The 20,873-nt window shown below is 35.2% G+C and overlaps 1 protein-coding gene across 3 annotated transcripts in view; it reads right to left on the bottom strand.

Annotated features, from left to right (window-relative positions):
- The window catches only part of nmo (serine/threonine-protein kinase nemo), a 50,706-nt gene that overhangs the window by 3,974 nt on the left and 25,859 nt on the right, over positions 1–20,873 (bottom strand). Inside the window, exons 2-10 of one of the 3 annotated variants that reach the window (XM_088203519.1) lie at positions 20,270–20,399; positions 19,880–19,935; positions 4,776–4,882; positions 2,837–3,005; positions 2,632–2,758; positions 2,369–2,560; positions 2,035–2,290; positions 1,520–1,613; positions 187–380 (exon numbers count right to left, since the gene is read on the bottom strand). In XM_088203519.1, coding sequence (XP_088059645.1) covers positions 287–380; positions 1,520–1,613; positions 2,035–2,290; positions 2,369–2,560; positions 2,632–2,758; positions 2,837–3,005; positions 4,776–4,882; positions 19,880–19,935; positions 20,270–20,399 — 1,225 coding nt within the window. In that variant the 3' untranslated portion in view covers positions 187–286. Of the gene's footprint in view, positions 1–186; positions 381–1,429; positions 1,614–2,034; positions 2,291–2,368; positions 2,561–2,631; positions 2,759–2,836; positions 3,006–4,775; positions 4,883–19,879; positions 19,936–20,269; positions 20,400–20,873 lie in introns of those variants that run through there. The other 2 variants (XR_015812213.1, XM_088203504.1) reach the window with 2 other exon arrangements.

Below are 20,873 nucleotides of genomic sequence, written 5' to 3'. Positions count from 1 at the left end.
CCACATTACAACATTCATGCAAGATACAAAATACGTTTAAAAAAAATCCTAACAGCTCCAAATATTGTTATGTATAATCATAATAATATAAAAAAAGTAATAAATCAAAGATTCAAAACGTACTAATGGAGTAGAAAAATTTAGAATATTATTAGTACAATCAACCCTTTTGAAACGAGGCATTCGCTCAGGACATTAGAGAATGAATCTATCTACCTAGGCTAAAGAGAGATTATAGATAGATAGACGAATCTACCCGGAGCTAGTGAATAGAAAGACTAACCTGTCACGCGGCGCACAGAAAGATCACGGGGGAAAACAGAACTTTGGCGGCCGTCTTGAATGGGGAACAAACTTTTGGTTTCGGTTGATCTCTGAAACTGGGCAATCCACACACGCTCACATGTATTATCACTGGTATTTGCCATGCATTTTTCAATAGGGTTGATATATTATTATATATAATTATAATCGAAAAAAATAATAATATAATGCGAAAAATAAACAAATAGCATACGAGGACGAGATAATAACGAATGTATATATTAAAAAAAATAAGCATTGCAAGGAGAAGAACGAAATCATGCATTTAAAAAAGTAAATCTCTCGCAGCTAGTTCTTCGTTTCCAACTCTACATTACAGTATAAAATGGAATTAATCAAATCAAAGATCAACAAACTACTAGAATAGGATGGAAAGTTCGGAAGTGGTGGTTTGGAGATGGAGGTATCCCTAGTGCTAGTGTGGTCACCGGCTATCTAGCCTGCGTTTTATCGCCGAAGGGAAAGAGAACCAACACAGAAGAGGTGTAATATATATGCGGCACGTATATAAACGTACATCACGCAATCAAAAAGCCCTCGAAAAGATCTCACGAGAGGGGCATATTTTCAGTTTAACTAACAAAACTCAAGCGACCCGAAGACGTCAATCTATTTACCAACTAAAACGCAAAACGTGAAAGTGGGTGTCAGAATGTAAAACAAATAATATATATAAACAATTATAACATACACACAATTTCATAAAAACACTGAAAAATTATTTCTTTTATATTATATGCGGTTAACTGCCGGTTACCAGAACGATCCAGTAATCTGTGAAATGTATTATTAAACATAAATATAGCGAGGGCCAGAAAAATTGCAAACAGATTCACAGTGACTGCATCCACCATAATATTATTCGACTCGAGCGTTTACGTTACAATCACTTGGATCTTCAACAAAATTTAAAAATAAGCTCGGCGCGATGTTTATTTATGTTTTGTAGCGATAGTTTCAATATTTTAAAGCATCTGCAGTAATTCCAAGTGTTGCATTGTTTCAAGAAAAAAAAAACACTGAATAATATCATTGGAAGAATCTGCCAAAGTGGTTCATTTTTGACATAAAATCGGTTGATTCTCTTCATGAGGGCTTTATTCACCTATGCTATTAGTGGCGCGGCTGATGCGGCCAGCAGTGGTCAGTGGTTGGTCGGTGGTGGTGTGATGGGGAGAGGCCGGCGGCCGCTTACCTTGCGAAGCTTTTAAACGCGGCCGACTGTGGATTTATACATAATGGCACACGACTTGTTTGCAGTTGCTCCGCGATGAACTTGTGCATTTCCTCTGAAAATTTACAACATAAACAAATACATTAAACACTTATTAACAAAGAAAATACACATATTAAATTGTTCAGAAAATAATGGCTGATTATTTATTTTAATTTGCATCAAAGATTTTGAAATGTCTATTATATTTTGGTCTTTAGAAGTCAATTGTGTACAACCAGGTGGATGTAAATTTTATAAATTGAAAGAACGGAGACGTGAAGCGCATTTGTTTTAAGAATCCACATAAGAACCCTACGTTTTAGATACAATGCTTGTATCTTTTAACAATATTACATCTAATCGTCAATTGGACCATCTCGGTAATAATTTCAATAGTTCCGATGATAAACATGAATTTGAAGCAATATTTTCCAAACAGCCTAATAAATCTATAAAAGACAGATACAAGCAACGCTCGAAATGACACTGGATACCTTTAACCTGATGAACATGTGTGAGTTTTTTCTCCCAAGCGTCCGTGAACGGTTGCGTCGTCACGGGTTCGAATTCAAGTGTATACTGACGCATAGCTGGCTGACCGGGCGCACTGTTACCTGTCGTACCGTTGGTGTTTCCATTGTTACCCCTATCCGAATAATAGCAACATTTGCACATGCACGAATGATACCGCAGTCTTCCGTCGTCTAAGTAAGGATGCGCTAACGCGTCCACAACGTTTATCCGCTTATCCTGAAATATTTATACGAGAATGTTTAATAATATTTACAACGCATGTTAATAAATAATGATAATCAGGCAAAATATTACCGGATTAAAGACGAGCATCTGACAAAGCAAATGAACTGCTTCGTTCGTGGCTTGAGTTGAATTCAGGAAATATAAAGCGTGCAGAGCACGTGGACGTGGTTGCCGCCTTAAAAGATGCGCCCGAGCTCCTTCGCAAGCACGTGACATATCTTCTAACGACGGCGTGCCCAACAATTCAATGATTAACTCCAACTGATAGAAGGAATAAGATTTTAAATAACACTCGAGGAAAATAGATATCTTAAATTGGCAATTATAAATACCTGCTGGACAGGACTTTGGGCTTGGAATAATATACGCCGACTTAACAATTCGCCAAATATACATCCTACTGACCAAACGTCGACTGCCGCTGTGTAGTGTTTTGCGCCCATCAATATCTCAGGTGCCCTGTTATTCAGTAGTATGACTTTTAGAAACTGAATAGTTTTAACGAATTGTGTGCGAATAAAGCGAACGATAAATCACCTGTAATATTGAGTGACAACTTCCTGCGTCATGTTTTGCGTATGGTCCGGTTCTTCTACGCGCGCTAATCCAAAATCACAAATTTTTAAAACGCAATTACTATTAACTAATAAGTTTCCAGGTTTTATGTCTCGATGTAAAATACGAGCCGAGTGTAGGTACTTCAACCCTGAAAATAAAGAAAAATATTATGTTAGAACATTATTTGCACTTAAATTATAGAAGAGGCAGAGCTCAAAAACTAAAAGTATAAGTAGTGATGTAGATAGCTAGCTTGGGGGGGGGGGGGCAGGCCGCCCAGGTAGCACGTTTTTTGATAGAGCATACACCCAAAATTGTCATCTCTTTTTCACTTTTGAATAATGACGAAATAAATATACCGAAGTGACTCTGTTAAAAGAAACAGTATAATTTGTTTTTACTTTATTTCTGAGTATGCGTGATGTGTTTTAAATTTAATTTATTTTTTCTTAGTATATATGTTTCTTTACGGTGCGGCAAATTTAGGGATCGCCCTGGGCGACACAAACTTCGGCTACGTCGTAGTTTGTGTCGCTAAGTAGAAAAAACAAATTCTAGCATATAACTAAGAAGATCGAGACTACGCTCAGGAAAGTAAACGATGATAATGAAAATCGTATGCAATTAATTGAACATAAAGTATTCAAAAACACAATGGATAATTCTGGCATCCGGAGGCAGATAGTCTCTCGTTTATCGCAAGGTTAAAAAGTGGAAAGTACTCGACACAGTTGTCCGATAAGTAGACAATAACCGAATATTGAGATAACGGTTTAGACGCTCGCAAACGAGAAATGTAATCGATAGATCGAAAAAGAGACGCAATACGTCTGAAAGAAGTGTCACGATTAACTTTCGACCGAATTTTTTGGCACGGCGAACCTGCAATCGGCAAGGTCGTTTGGCCATCCGCAATTTCTGTCATAGCCGAAGCCAACGAGAGGGTTCACCGATCTCAGCTTATCATCTAGACGAGGTGTCTCTGCGGCGAATCGAGTTTATTTCGGTCCAGCGCTCGGCGAAAGGTCTTGGACGCGATGTAGTCGATTATTAAAAACGCAAGTTTAGACGAAAATTAAAGGGAACTCTTCCCATACGTATTTTAGAAACGAACTAATTTGAGCGTACAAAACCGCGCTGGCAATGAAACGTGAAGCGAAGCGTCCTTATCTCAGCGTCGTGGGAAATCTAGTTTCACGCGTTTCTATCATATTTTTTTTTCTTACTAGCCAGAGCGCTTTGTGTACGATAGAATATAAGTATACGCGCGTCTACTATTTGTCTCTAAAAAGTCTATAAAGACTTGAAAAATAATTATTTGGCGATTGAGATTCGCCGTCGCTGCGCCCTATCTAGACAGCCCCCGAGGGTGTCCCGCGGCATTTTGGGGAAGCGCGCTGGGGTGAATTTTCAATTGGCGTGTCTATTTCTACGAGTTGGTGTGTTTTTATTTATTTTATACGTATACGTAAATATATCCATATTTGAGAAGTTAGAAGGTTTCTCGACGTTCGAAGAAAGTTGGAATTTACATAATAATACGCAAAAGATCAATCGGGTGGCGTAGAATAACTTCTGCTACCTTACAAAATGTTCATTAAATTTAAAAAAAAAAGAGCACTATTATTTTCGGCGATCGAATGGCAAGAAAATAAATATAAACAGCCCAAAGGGCGCGAAAGGGATAACGACACCCCCGCCCCCTTATATTACTCTCTCAGACATTGTGGGAGTGGTTGAAATTAACAGGGAAGACACCCCTCCGATCGGGAATTATTAACGACAGAAACAGTAGAGACGCAGACTGAATTAAAATTCTGCTCGAGGGAAGAATAGCCATTACAATCAAAAGCGATCGATTTTGATTACAAGAGGGAAATGGACACAGTATATTTTAACAATAATAAATAGTACTCACCTCTGAGTATTTGATAGAGGAAGACCTTGATGTGGTCCGTGGAGAGCGGCTGCGGCGAGACTATAATCTTGTGCAAATCGCTCTGCAATAGTTCTGTTATCACATATCTGTTTGGAAGGATTTGGTCAAGGAAAAAATTGAACATATACATATTTCACAATATCATAATAAACTGAAATATATTTTCATCGAATCAACCAAAATATATTTTCATTAGTAGTCTAAATTTATATTTTATTTTTGTGTACTCCTACGCATATTATTTTATGGCAGTGTGTATTCATTATACATATTTTTCATTTTTAACAGTCTCATGCATATATAAAAAAAACTTAAAACCCTTGACACCAACATATGGGTGGAACACTGTTAATTATTTTTTTCAATCTTACATCGCGGCAAATCTCGAAAAAATAATCGTCTGGCATATAACCCATCGGAAAAGCCTTCTTTGAGAGAGAGCGCATAATCCCAACGACGCATCTTGCCAAAACCATTTTCATAGTAGCAGCCTTAGGATTCTTCGGTTGTCATTGCCAAGCGGATCCTCAGTTTTACATAAAGCAGAACCACCACAGATCGATAGCTGCATCCCAAAATCGGCACGTCATTGGCCACTTTGTGCGTTTCCGTGCCAAAAATGATTTCCTGTGGAGGCAGAGAGTTCCAAAATTAACAGCGAATGACGCGCTCTCTCGATGTAGACAAAGGGAAGCGATGATTGCATTTGGGTCATACAACTGAACGCAGCCAGAATCCTTTGTGTACACATGTGCATGCAAACACAAAGATCTTGCCCTCGAGGGTCATTTAGGTATAACGGAAAACCAAGTCGAGAGAAAACGACGGCTTTTCCGCATTGCGTGCGGCGATAACGCTCTCTTATTATGGCGCTCGGTACTCGTATAAGAAAAGAAAACTTAAAAGCGTAACAATTACATGCAATTCAATATGTATATGTCGACGGACAATGCCGCTACGTCACATTATGTGAGGAAAAAATCGTTATTGCAAATGTTAATCGCCACTAACGGCCGTTTAAAGGTCGCAAATATTAAGATGTAATTGTAAAAGCAGAGAAGTCAAACGTCGAAGCGATTTTAAGTATTTTGGATATTATTTTTGATGGTTATTCTAATTTCGTTCCAAAAAAGAACAAACATTTCATAAGTAAAAAATAGCAATTATTTAATAATAACATATAAAACACCTATACATGCACATAATTTTTAACTATTATTCATGTAAAATGTTTCAAAATAAATTCAATACATTTTGTTCTAGTAGTTCATTATGATATTATTTTTTTGTTTTGTAATACAGAAATATATATAAAAAAAGTCTAAAATTATCAACTGAATTAAATGGAGTTTTTATTGGGACAAAAATAAACATTATAATGGTTATAATTTCTAATATAAATATACTTTCAGAGTCGAGTGCTATAATTGTTTTGTATCAATTATAAACCATAAATATTGTTTAATTAAAAATAATACATTTACCATACAATGTGCACTGAACAGTTGTTTTAATAGTTTTAACCGAAACCTTGAAAGTTTCACACACAATGTATGAGAAATACCTACAGAATTATATATTGTACAATAACTATAAAAACTTGTATGTGTCTACAAAATGACTACAAAAATTCTAACTAATTTAATGATATTATATATTACGTTTACTATAGAAAACCTTATATTTCAGTTACAAATGTTAAGTCTATTCAAATTTCAACTGTAGCATCATATCAAGTTTGTTTGGGTCGGTATGGTTGATTCGCAAATCTCACAAAAATTAATCAACATCTGGTGAGTAATCGAAAGCAGCAGCGATGACGCAAATTTTCGTGAATTTCACCCGTAAATAATTTTCTATATGAGGATATGAACAGTGGGAAAAATATGCTATTACGTTACACGAATATAAATAAAGCTTGGGGTTGTGCCCTTCTCACAAAATCGCCCCCATATCTAATTTTGTACATTTTTGATACTGAAATGATACTAAAATTGGCACAAATGAACAAAAGATATTTTACATTTAAAATCGGTTAAGAAAAGAGTATTTTTACGCCATTCATAATAATTTATTTATAGGCAATGGATAAAAAAATCAACTCTGAATTTTTTTACCAAAATAAATTATCAATATTTTTATAATCATTCAAAGCAGAATGTTTTAATTGTATATGTAGATATGTGCTTATATAATACATAATTAAGATTCTACACGCAGAAAAAGTTAAATTATCTTATTGGAAATAAAATGAATAATATACAATACATGAGTTGGTTATTTGATATTTTTTTCTCTTTTATAAAAAAGCGGACGGTGCCGCTTGAATCAAGCTAAATGTTATAATTTGCATGTTGTTCACTTTCTCTGAAACCAATTAGTATTGTAATATAACGGAAAAATAAATATGTATGTTTTCTAAGCAATCAAAACATCAATAAAGGACATCACATCACAAGCATAACTACCGAAACAGCAAAATTAAAAGTACGAATGTCATCCGCAGCAAAATCAAATTTGTATTTAAAAAATATCCGCTTTTATTATCTATATCTAAATATATTTAGATATACATAGCAAAAGCGGTAATTATTACACTAAGCCGTATACAAATCAAGAAACCTAAATCACTAAATCGTATACAGATTAACAAACCTATGTATGTAGGATTATATAAATATACAAATATGCAGGATTGTATCGACTTATTTAACCCTTTTAATGCCAGATGATTTTTTATAGTAAAAAAATAATAATCTTCCATTTAAAAAATTGCTTATATATAGTTTAAAATTAAAAAAAAACTTATGCTCCCTATGATGTGTATAATAATAAAAGGAGATAACATCCATATTTTACAAAAATAGAACAACAATAAAAAAATATAATCATTTATTGAAGACAATAAAAAAAACACGTTTAATTTATTTAGAAAAATTAGTCCTATTATTTGGTATAATCTATTATTAGTTAGTAAAAAAAATAGTCATTTTTACATTTTGCAAAGATACAGATATTTTTTTAATTCGCCCAAATTTTGCAAAACATTTTATATCATATTTATTTCGATAATATAAATAATTTAACAAAGATACCAATTATTATATATGTATATACTATAGATGTTACTGGTTTATAACCATATTCATGTTTACAATTTGATAAAAAAAAATAGGAATGTAAAATAAAACGTTAGTAGTTATAATTTAAGGAAATAATAATATATGTAATACTGGCGATGTAATGAATACAATTTAAAATAATATGAAACATCTGTTTTGGATACAATATCTAAATGGGGACTAAAATGTGTAAATTGGTGAGATATATATATATATATGTACCATACCAAGCAGTCACACATAAAAAAAATACTAGGAAACGTCATAAAATACATTAGACATGCCTAATATAGAGTAAATGTTTGCTTTGAATAAACTTATGTATGACAAAAAAAAACAATTAGGTAAAAATTTGTTTTTAAAAGTGCAGGGCCGAAAAATCGGCCTACCGCAATTTTTTATACGTAGTGCGGACCAAGTTTTCTGCCCATACATAAGGCAATAAAAGGGTTAATATTCGATATAATTCTACATATTTTTCGAATTTAGTAATCAACAATTTTTCGCCTCAATTATTTTCAAAATATGATTTCAAAAACAATACCTGAAATGCTTGAATTTCATATTTATCTACTTATTCTGTAGAACCACCTTCCGGTGTATGTATGTAAATATAACAAGAATTGCTCTTTCGAACTAACCAGCGGTATATTTGCTTGAAGTCCAGATCTAGACCGGGTACAAAAAGCAGTCACTTGAACGATTTTAACGCGGATTGTAAGCATGCATTTCGATACACATATAATTTAATTAACCCTTTGGACGCGGAAATCGACATAAGTCGCATAATTGATTCTTGACGCAAAAATCAGTCGAAAAAATGTTTTTAAGAAAAAACTTTTTTTTGTGAATAAACATAAAATATCATTTTAAATAAATACCAATTTAAAAATTAGAATATTTAAACACAGTATAAAAGTAAAAATTTCATTTAAAAAAAAAACAATTTTAAATTTATTTTTGATTAACGCGTCTCAAGGGTTAATGAACAATTTAAAATAATGAAAATCTCCCATCCCGTATTGTTACCATTCTGTGACGCATTGGGCTATGCTACAGCATAGACCTACTATTGAAGTAAAAAAATGAAACGCCTATTTAGAACAAAAGTTTTGCAATATGTCCATAACCCCACTCGTATTGTTCTCATTTTAATTAAAAGTGCGCACAAAGGACTCCGTGCGGCCAAAGCTTGCTGGTGCTCTGACCGCCGCGAAATCCTAAAATAGGCAAAATGCGCCAAGCTGGAATAGACTCAACTGAGAGTCGAGGCGTCAAACCCGAGCGGGCGCGGATATGAACGCGCGCATGTAAATAAAGAGCGATGCCCTCGCGAATCTGCTAGCGCGAGTCGCGATTAAAATCGAACAAATGTAAACACATATTGCACAAAAAAAAGTGTCTCGTGTGTGTGACGGACGCCGAGTTAGCGTGCGAGATAACGTGAATAATTAAAACGGTTTGCGCATTCCATGAGCGAAAACGTTAATATAATACACGACCAAGATCGGTAAACGACGTCAATAATAAATATAAATATGTATATTATACAGTCCGATGGGTGAGACTCCCCTTAACTTACTGTTCAAGCGAGTTTCTTAATTCCAACAAATTTAGAAGTTTCGCGACTCGCGGCACCCTTATTTTGGTTACCGCTCCATAAAGAATGTAAAATACTTGTTGCCATTGTTGATAAAACGATTTTTTTAAATTAGTTAATCAGTGACAGCGGAAGGCCTTCTACTTAAATTCACGACACCATTTGACCTGTTCAAATTGTCATCGTCTAAACTTAAACAAAAATTTCAGCAGCAATTTCTTCTTTCGCACAAAAGAAAGATTACTAAAATAACGTAGGAATTGGCACGACCATTTTAAACACATACTGCAAATACAACGTTACTCAACCATGTCACGTTAACCCTAGTATGTTGCCAAACGAATATAAAATAGTTTCAACTTTTAATAACCTTGCATCTTTATGAATATCTCCCGTACTTTTAATGCTCAACAACTTTCGAAAAATCATACGATAATATAACAATTTGGCACTCTTGTAAATATCAGTATTACGATGTAATAAAAATAATGAACATAATTTCCCGTATGTGAGAACATAAGTGAAGGGGAATCGTTAAATGCAGAAATGCCTCTCTTACAAAAGTTATTTTTTTTAATTATTCACAAAATTAGGAAACAGGCAAAGTTAAAAAAAACTCTCGATACGACTTAGCAGTGGTGTAATAAATAATTGCTTATAAATGAAAAGCCGCTAATTCTAACTAATTATAATTCCGATTGGTTTTCCTAATTTCATTAATGAGCATCGAGTGGATTAATAAAAAAAATCTAAATCTGTACTCTACATTAAAAAGATTATTTAAAAAATAATATAATATAATTATAGTGTGTATTAAAATAAATAGATTTAACTCGAATAAACTAAAATTAGATGCACATATATTTTTCGCGGAAATCCACTTAAAAATCACTGTTATGATATTACTCATAATTATTGTTTTATACATACGTACATTGTGCAACAACACCAAAAACATTCAAAAAGAAAAATTGTTAAACTAGCACTAGCGAGAAATTCGTATCAGATGACATTCAAAATGCATACGTGAAAAATATAAAAATCGATACAGCGTTTAGTGTCAAGGATTCTAGTAGTTTTTCTTAGTGTTAAATACCGTCCTTCTACATTATAATCTGAAATCTGCTATGTTCGTTTCTGAACAATCACTTTAATTTAAAGTGACATGATGTATATGCGCGTTTACGATATACAATAAGAAATATGCTATATGTAGGTATGTTAATCGTATTTTAACACTTTTAGAATAAAAGTGTATGTATACTATCAATGAGTAATAAGTGTCGTTAGAGTTTTCCTCATTTTATGCACTTTCTGTATAAACGTTTGTATAAATAAAGGCAATCGAGCTAATAAATTAAATCACTATTCATATACATTTTTAACGCGAACTAACTGAACCGTCTCTAATGGGAATTATCCGCCCCCCTAAAACGCATGCTTCGAACCGTAGCACCGCTTTAAAATTTAAAATCATGTTTGCAGCTCTGATAAACACGCCACCGGTGTCATCATCGTGTGCGATTTCCATTATATGATGTGGCGTTAATTCGTATTAACGGCGAACTTAACAAAAGCATGTTTCGTTATAATCGACTATAAAGTTCTGTGAGCTTTTGAGAATATTAACCGATAGAACTCGTCTACTTTACTACTTACATTCATCATCGCAATATTCAAAGGCAAATCCAATTTTTTGATTTTAAAAACATGAATTGGACAGCACTATTTTATAATATTCCTCAACTTGTTCTTATATCATTTCCGAACTAGTTTTTGAAGAATACTTTTCAAATTCGAATGACCATGGTTTGACTGAAGTGAATCTACTTTTAAATAATGACATAAAATAATTGGGGTATTGTGAGCCACAATCGAAATTACATTACGGATGGATTAGTATAATTGTAAACGAATAAAAATAATAGATAAGTATAGCACAAAATTAAGAATAAGGTTATATGTACATACAATATTTACATTTATTTACCAACGGTATGATTATTAATATGCGATATGTTTATGGCAAATGAAAAAAAAATCAGCGGCAATAAAAAAACTCAGATTAGGATTCGGAGAAGCCATTACTTACATAAATAAATCAGTAATGATCTCGACTCTCGACTAAGTGAATAAAGTAAGCTTAATTTTTAGTAATTGGCACAACAGTAAAATGATATTGGTTAGGACAGAGGTCGGCAAAGTGCGGCTCCGGAGCCGCATGCGGCTCTGGCACAAATATCCACCGGCATTTACGCGCCGGATTTAAAAAACAAGGAAATATGGAGCTCTAAATTTGAACGTCTTTGTGTTGATTTGGAAAATTATAATAAAGGTTTGCTAAATTAATAAATAAATTTGGCTCTCAATTTTTTTTTAATCGTTGTAATGTACATATTTGGCTCTTTGGCTAATAAGTTTGCCGACCACTGGGTTAGGACAATGATTCTAGCTCGTATCGAAGAAGCATTTACAAAGCCCATTTCGATTATAAATTATAAAGAAAATAATATATATTGACATATTAAAAACACTATTATTTTTTTTTAATACGGCGCATCTTCATTAATTGCAAGGGAGCGCAATAATGGCTTATATTTTAAGTAAGGCAATGTCAAACACCGAATTTCTGAAAAAAATCTAAAATCAAACTAACATTAACCCTCAACCAGCTAAGCAATTTAAGAAACATAAATAAATTATCTTAATACGTTCAACAGTCTAGTTAGACTACAAACATAGATTAAGTCCAGAATCGTATTTTTACTATTACTCCTAATGATTTAAAGAATATTATTATGAAAAAAAAATGATAACGTTGAGTTCGCCCTTAATATTCAACATGTTTCGTATGTTATAGACGCGAGCGTCCAAAGAAAGACCTCATGAGACGACAAAAACAAAGCGACATAAGACAAAGACAACGCAGACCCTGACCGACAAACGTCTCCACAAAGGACGAGGTCCTTTCCAACTGTAAATGCGTCACAAAGAAAATTCGCGTAGTGGTGAAAAAGTATACGCGTACGTAAATCTAAATATATTTCGCGCGCGAAACCTTGTAATTAATAAACGCATATTCAAATAAAATAATAAGGGAAAGGCGCGTAATAATTAATACGCGTATTATTAGATGGGGGTGAAATTCGGGGTCGCGGCGCCTATTTGGGGGGTGACCGTCGGGGGTGGGTCGAGACGAAGGCGTTTCCATAGCAACGGCCGAGGAAGCTGGCGTTCTCTCGCCCACGCGGGATTCCAGCCAGAGCCCCAATCCATAGAGCCCTGCGTCCGAACCCAGACCCCCAGGCCCCGGGTACGTCCAAACCCTTGGATTCGGCTAGCAAGTCGCGGAACGCCCGTAAAGTGCGCTTCGCCCCCCCCCCCCCCCCAGTAAGAAAATGTAAAATGTAACAAAGAAAAATTGTGAATGGTGTGAGCTACCCAATCAATCATTTTGAAATGTATTTCTTTCTGTACATATTTCCTTAGTTCTAAATATTGCTATAACATAATTATTTTTACTCGTATAAATCAAATATCTATACATAAGATCAAGAACAGTGGTTTCTAAAGTGTGCGCCGCGGCTTCTTCACAGGAGTGCTGCTATTACAAAACTTCCCTTTTTAATTAAATGTGGTGCAAACCTGTAGGATTGGTTACTTACTGTTGTTATTCTTCCTTAACACTTTTATTTAAGGTCGGAATGGCAGAGTCCGAAAGATATAGACTGGTAACCCAGAGGCCGCGATTTTTTATTATAGAAATGCGATATTATTAATAAAAACGGCCCCGGCTGCAAAATGGCATATGTATATTGATTATAAATTAAAATGCATATAATAATTTATAATTATTAATATAGATGCCACCGATTCTCAGACTGAAAAGTGGAGCTTACTACTTATTTGTAAGTTTTCATTATGTCTGTTTGACTTAGCCAGTTGGTAGATTTATCCCGTTGTAACGCATTGGGCAAACGCCTATGAGGTTACAACGAAAAATAAAATAAATATATACGATATTTCGCAGTGTCATTGTTATAATTTAACATGGGATAACTTGGGAAAGATTGGATTCAACAAGATCGCCGAAATCACTGTCCTAGGAAACCAGTAAAAGCACAGTAAACATCACTTTCCAGAAAACTAAATTATCGGGCAATTTAAGTAACAAAACAAGAATAGAATTTATACTTTCTAATATATTTACGATGAATTTATTCAACTTGGCGAAAGATCGAAAAAAAAGTTATTTTTAATCCATAAAATAATATGTTGAAAGAGAAGATAAACTAAGGAAAAAAAGCAACTAGCTTATATAGAATTATAAGGGACCCAGAAGAAGGGTTGGGATAGCTAAAAAAAGAGCCCACGACCGTTTCCGCTGAAAAGCTATTGTGAACCAGTCCAAGACCCGTATAAAATTGTATCTAACGCCGAAAAAGTTAGCAAGTAATGAAAATATAGCCAAACATAACGAAATAATTATAATATAATGTGCTAAAAAATATAATTTGATGTCAACATATAAGTATTACAAACTTATTAGCGTCTAATAATCAGCGTAATACTATACATAATTCAGTAATTTGAGGAAAATTGAAGATGTGTTAGATGCTACGTGGAATATTTCCGACATAAAAATCCGAGCCTTCGTATTATATAAATTAATTGACAACCCATGCTTGGTGCGTAATTCTTAGTAAATAAACGATAATTATCGCTTTGAAGTCTAGCGATTTTCTCATGGCAACCAAACGAGCCCAGCGGCGCACAGTGTACGATTTGACTAATCTAGGTGGACAAAAGTCTAAAATTATAATGTTCAGATATTGCTTTTTTTTAATATTACCAAACCCTTGAATGTTCCCTACAACCGGTAACGTACTCCATAACAGTTTTTGAGTCGCGATCCCTTCAATAAAAATTGGCAAAGTTACCGTTTTGGATCTAGGTAGCCGCGATTAGCCGCTTAGTGCAGCTGTGAACATTGACGTTTGTGCTTGTCTTACTGTGTTTTGTGTAATTTAAGTACTTTTTAGTGATGGATTCTTCAACTAGATGTAATTATCAATATATCATTGCATTTTAATCCACCAAAATATTCGTGAATACTTAGGAATACTGTCTTAAAATATACCATTTTCAAAACAACAAAAAAAACACAAAAATTAACTTTGGATGGTCTTAAAGTATGTAGTCAAGTTGAGTCAAGGCATGACAAAGCTCTAAACGTATTCTCGCATCATTATAGTTTCTTAAGAACATAATTATTTTGTGCGATTATGTGCGATTCTAAAGATTTTTAATTTGTTTCATTATAAGTGCCCAAATTTCACGAAAGTCATTATTTGCCTTTTGGCGTTCTATCCCTTCCAAAGGTAGATTAAACAAAGATATTATGTTTGTAAAGTCAAGATTTGTTGATTTGCTCCTTACACAAGATCAGGAGAAGCCCTTATGGACCTTTCTGAAAAAATAATGTGAGAAGATTCGTGTGAAATGGCTTCGTACGATTAGACTTATTTTTAAGTGTCTATGAAAAAAGGTTAAATTAAGAATTAGTGTTTTATATGTTCCACGAATAGTCACCGAGACCAAGTTTCAGTATTGGTAGACCAAAAAAGCGTTTTCAAGATAGTTGTACAAAAACGAAAAAGCGCAAAGTTCAATTGGAAAAATATAACGATGCACAGCTATCTTTTGCTGCACAATTAAGTGTGCGAGCCAGTGGAAAATGAGACAGTTTTACCAAAACGAGCTACTGGTTATAAAAAAGCTCGGAGACGAATTAGCGTGAAAAAAGAACAACGGTCTTACACCCCGGAAGAAGCGTTGGCTTTATTTATTGCAAACAATTTCACTGTGCAAATGTATGCTAAGAAGAAGAAGGATGAAATAAAGGGTAAATTCAAAGAAGTCAGTCTAATAGTAGACAAAGTCAAACCAGGTTTTGGTACGAGCAACGATGGGAACACCGCAAGGGCGTTTTTCACGATTTTAAAGCAACGGCTCGTATCACCAGTATCAAAGAAAATTTAATTTATCTACTATTCTTACAGTCATAGCGTCTGGCTATAAAATGGACCCGGACAAATTTAAGCAATATTGTTTGGAAACACGAGACTTGTATATCATCCTATACCCGTGGTATAACATGCCAGCTACATTGCATAAGATCCTGATACACGGAGCAGAAATAAAAGAACAAATGTCTGAAGAGGCTTCAAAGGGCAAAAACAAAGAAATTAGGAAGGTCAGATTAGGTCACACATTAAAAACTTCTCGTGTTCGCACAAATTATGATTTATTTAAATATTTATTAATGTCGTCTGATCCTTACATTTATTTGTTACGAAAACTGCCTAAGAAAAGCAGCATAAAACATTTTGCTCACATAAAAACTTTGTTACAATCCAAATATATTTAGTAGGATTAACAAAATTGTGTTTTATTTGCTGCCACATCTCTAAATTGTAATTTGAGACCATTTAAAATCCTATACGTCTGATTCTGAGTTTTGTCCAGCTAGATTGGTCAAATCGTACACTGTGCGGCGGCTGAAAAAGAACCGCAAATTTTCTGGTTCTCATCAAATTTGTTCGATCGAACCGAACCGAACCGAACCAGGTCTTGCGCGTCGAGGCCTCTGACGCGTACACAGTACACACCATACGGATACGTAATTAACGGTGTTAAACGACCGACTTCGACCCATCGCGTCGTCGAAAGCTAAAATCAAAGTTAACCAACAACGTTAGACGGGTCGAGCGAATCATGATAGCAGGTTTTGTGACGTAAAACTGTTGAAAATGTTTGACGATCACCTTGAAAGGAGATCGCCGCGGGATCAAAAAGCTATGGCAGTAAATTGCTAGGCTGCAAGCGAGTACAAATCGTAAGCGGCACGTCAAAAACTGAAAGCCTAGTTTGAGAATGCCAGTTACGCCTTAAAAGCACCTTGGTAAAAATAAAGAAGATTAACATGAAAGTAAGAACTTATGCATTGAAGTTCATGATGCGATGATTTTTAGTTCACAATAATTGATTCCGTATTCATATAACTAATACGCAAACCTTCATAAATATTTTACCTAATTTAACTGTTAATGATAATGATTTCTAAATCAGGATATCTACCGAAATCAAGGGCTGTGACGGAAAATGTATCGATAAATTCAAACTTACAACTCTAGCATAAACAATACGATTTCGACTAATCTTCACGCTTGACGATAACTTTGTGAAATATAAATATTTGGTAATAATAATTATTGATTTTTAAACTGATACAATTTATAGCATGTTAATTTTTCGTTCATATACATACGCAGACTATTCTTAAAAAAACTGGAGGTCAATAATATGTTAATTTCATGAACGCAGCACGATCATCATTGTAATATGTACACAGACGATAACCGTTAACGCCTATTACCGCATAATAGCCAAGCCAGACACACGTATTACGTAGCATGACGATAAATTAAGTTATTTAGTGCACATGTTAAATGACGACCTGAGTTATGCCACCGAACAGTACAGTATAGCCCGATTCAATAAAAAATTAACCGATTAGAAAGCGCAGGTTACAACAATGAAAAGCGCCAAAAGATGGCCCACAGTCGTCGACCCAGTTGATGTACTACGACGCCGTAGTAGCCCCTCTCGGAAGAGAGAAAGAGAGATTAGAAAGGAGATTTGCCGCGGAAGGAACGGAGCGAAACGACTTTGACAAAGAATAAACAATCGAAACATGGAAACCATGGAAATGGTCAACAAACACGCTATTATCGTATCTTCTTTGTCTGAAGGGTGCAAGTTATTTATGGCGTAACGTAAATAGAAATTACGCTCTGTTAAAAATAACCCTTCCGGTCGCAACGACAAATTATTTAATTAGATAAATAGTAATTTACTTCATTCACATGTACACGCGCTAAAATCGTTGAAAACAACGTGAATGGGGTCAGAGCGCGCCTTTACGTCACTCCAGGATTCTGTCACATTTGAGATGACGTCAGTTGAATTCAGAAGTATTTAGAATACTAACCAAATATAGAATAAAATCGCTATACTACCACAAAAATGTATTATGTAGTGTACAAAATAAGATTTTCGTAAAATAGAACCGTTACTTCGTATCCATCAATTTTATACATATACGCATTTATCGTTTCTAATGTTTTCGTAGATTATATTAAGTACTTCGTGTATGTTTACGAATATATCACCACTTAAGAGGTGGAAAAAAACGTTGAAAGTAGTAATCTTGAAATAACCACTAGACGGACTTTAGACCATATAAATTAGAGCAGATCAATTTCCTAGTTTCCGTGGAACTAATCAGTTACTGTATGACCATGCAATGAAAGGCATTTTCATGAAAAAAGTTTTCTATAAATTGAAGTAATCGAGTTCATATAGTCTTGGAAATTTTATTTTGTGAGATTAATTGATCGGATAAAACCAAATAAGAAATGGGAAACGGGGTGGACAGCATGTTTTAATCTAATTACTGTACATCGCAACAAATTTCGTCTTGTCATATATTTTCAAAGTACTGTATCATAAATACACATACTTTAATTTGCTTATATTTTATTTTACTTGGCAATACGCTAGCTAACGTGAACGCCATTTGATTGATACGATAATATAAGCGCGAAAAGCGAAATTACGACCACTTTGCAGAAGCCGGTCAATATAAAATTCTATGAAATACAATGAAAGTAATGCCAGTTGTAGTACGTTAATTTTTCTTCTTCAAAATAATGGACGAAGAAAAAGCTGCTGGCTATCTGATTCAATTCTTGAATTCCCTGAATCTAAGTGGATTTCCATAGCGCATAAATCAACTATCAATATTGATGGGTTGGCAGTATGGAACGCGATTAGTTTAAAAGGCATTCAAGAACATGCATTTGATTCAGTTGTGTAGTGTTAAATTAAGTAGCGCTGGAGCGCTAATTTTGACCTAACTCCCCCTCGATATTCATGTATATGTACATAATTTTCAAAATAACGAAAATTAAAAATGTGCCAATTTTTTACAATAATTTCATTTTATGATAAACAAAATAGTATACTGTGGAGGCATATTATATATTATTTATTATGACAAAAACTAGACTGCACTCTGATAACAGCGGCTAGGGCAACACATTTCCTAGCGGATTTCAACAAGAAGACTACGACCGGTTAGGCCTAGTCCTTTTAAACTAGCATTCTGTGTATAAATTTAACACAAATCGCTCCAGTGTGCCTTTTTGAGTCACGCGGTAGTAGCAGGAGTGCATATTGAGTTATCAGGTCGCATTAGTCAGTCCGTGAAGCTGACATGGTAATTAATTATTTTAATTATTGGGAGTTTTTTTTTAAATTCCTGCAAATTATGTTTGTATACGAATTACAAGAGTCGCGTCGAAGCGTATACTAAAAAATCACTGCTTTGAAGTTGTATTAATATGAACCGGTTTAGTGCCGTTTTTTAGTCACGCGGTAGCAAGAGCGCATACTGATTTAGCAGGTCGCATTAGTCAGTCTATGAAGCTGGCAATTAATTTATTATTTTAATTAATGGGATTTTTTTAATTCCTGCAATTAAGCTCAAATAACTTTTATCAGATCTTCTAAAAAATCGTAACACAGAACAATCTCTAGTTTAATTTGTAATTCAAACTGATGAAAGCAACTTTTATGTCGTCGATTCAAACCCCACGGTTAGACACCATCATCAATCAACATATATAACAATTTATATGTCTACATGGGCAATTTTTCTAATATTATAATTAACATAGGGTGAAAATCTAATCTGAAATTCTCCCCTTATCCTGGGAGATTGAAGACCGCGACCGCCCGTCGACGGCGAGATTGATTCACCAGCCGGCAGGAAGGAAATTATTTAAATTCCAATTGCAGCCGCCAACGACGACGACTACCAACCGACCGACCAGTACGTGTTCGCCGAGTCTCATTTCCGCGATTGGCTTAAAGCATCTCGGACAAGTAAACGTAGAGGGCAGCGAGCACTTTGCGCGATTAGAGAACCGTGACACACGGCCGACCCCCGGGGAGCTTCTGCGTTTCCCCAGCATCCCTGCTGCATAATTAATTCCACGAATGCGCTAAATCTCCGACGGGATGAGGACGATTAGGAAAGCGGCGCCATGTGCCCGCATACATATGCAGTAGTTTTAATTTCTTAATAAATACTTATGAAATAAATGTACTTACATCAGCGCGACGTATTATGCACAATATCACATTAACATCACTCACATGCGCTTAAGCGCGTTTAAATTACGGGACATAAACACTCGTTAAGCACTTATTCATTTATAGATAAAAAAGGATACATTTCTTGAAAAAAATCTAAATGTGGAGGCTGCAAGATGTCCAACGCCGATAATACCTGCAATTAAAAAAGAAACTATTGAATCGATTATAGATATTATAAAAATATTATATGAGGTTGTGAGTGTTTTTGCGATTACATTTCATCAAACTTCTGCAAACTTATTGAAAGTTTGTCAACGTTACGGGCCCTGGCTCCATCGTCGGATGTATGTCAAGACCGAAAGATATTGGTGGCCAGCGGTGTGATAAGTGCTGATATCTATCGGAGATGTATGCAAAGCGCCTTGCATATCCTTGACATAGATTAGAAATTGCGCGGCTGAGGCGGCGTCCGAGCGCACCAGCTTTTCAGGGATGGGAGAGGCAAAATGGCGAAAGTAGATACTTACGTTTTCGTGCTTGAAGAAGCAAAGCATCTTCAGCTCGCGGAAGACCCGCTTCGACGAGACTAGCGACTGGAAGACGTTCGGCAGCTTCTTCAGCGCAACCCTCTTGCCGTCGCGCGGGTCGGTCACAGCCCTGGAATCGAAAAGAAAACACAAATGAGTACGATTGCGCCAATCGAGATGCACGACGACAGCGGCGAGCGGTCAAATAAATTAATAGAACCCGCCCCGGCGGGCTATCTTTGAAACGCGACCGGGTCTGTGGAACACGAAATAGTATCGATGGAATCAAAAACTGCTTTTGACGTTCGCTGGCAAACGAGTGTCGTGTATTCAATAATGGTTAAGTAGAAAATCGAGCGCAGACAACTGCCGCACGAAGAAGGAAAAGAAAAAATATAGAAAACTGTCGCGATTGTGCGATGACAAAGGAGGAAAATTTTCGCGTCGCGGAAGGTATTGTGATAATGAACAATGGACCGCTTTTTGCAAAGTTTAAACTGCGACCGCGTTACGCAAGTGACTTTACCGGCGATTATGCACGCATGGCGAATACTACGCTCGGTTGGTGATATAATGTTTATATAGAGGGAGGTCAACGCCAATG

Source organism: Plectrocnemia conspersa, unplaced genomic scaffold, assembly GCF_051122295.1.
Source record: "Plectrocnemia conspersa isolate PC_06_02 unplaced genomic scaffold, ASM5112229v1 ptg000002l, whole genome shotgun sequence".
NCBI classification, from domain to species: Eukaryota; Metazoa; Arthropoda; class Insecta; order Trichoptera; family Polycentropodidae; genus Plectrocnemia; species Plectrocnemia conspersa.
This window is presented reverse-complemented; position numbering and strand designations above follow the sequence as displayed.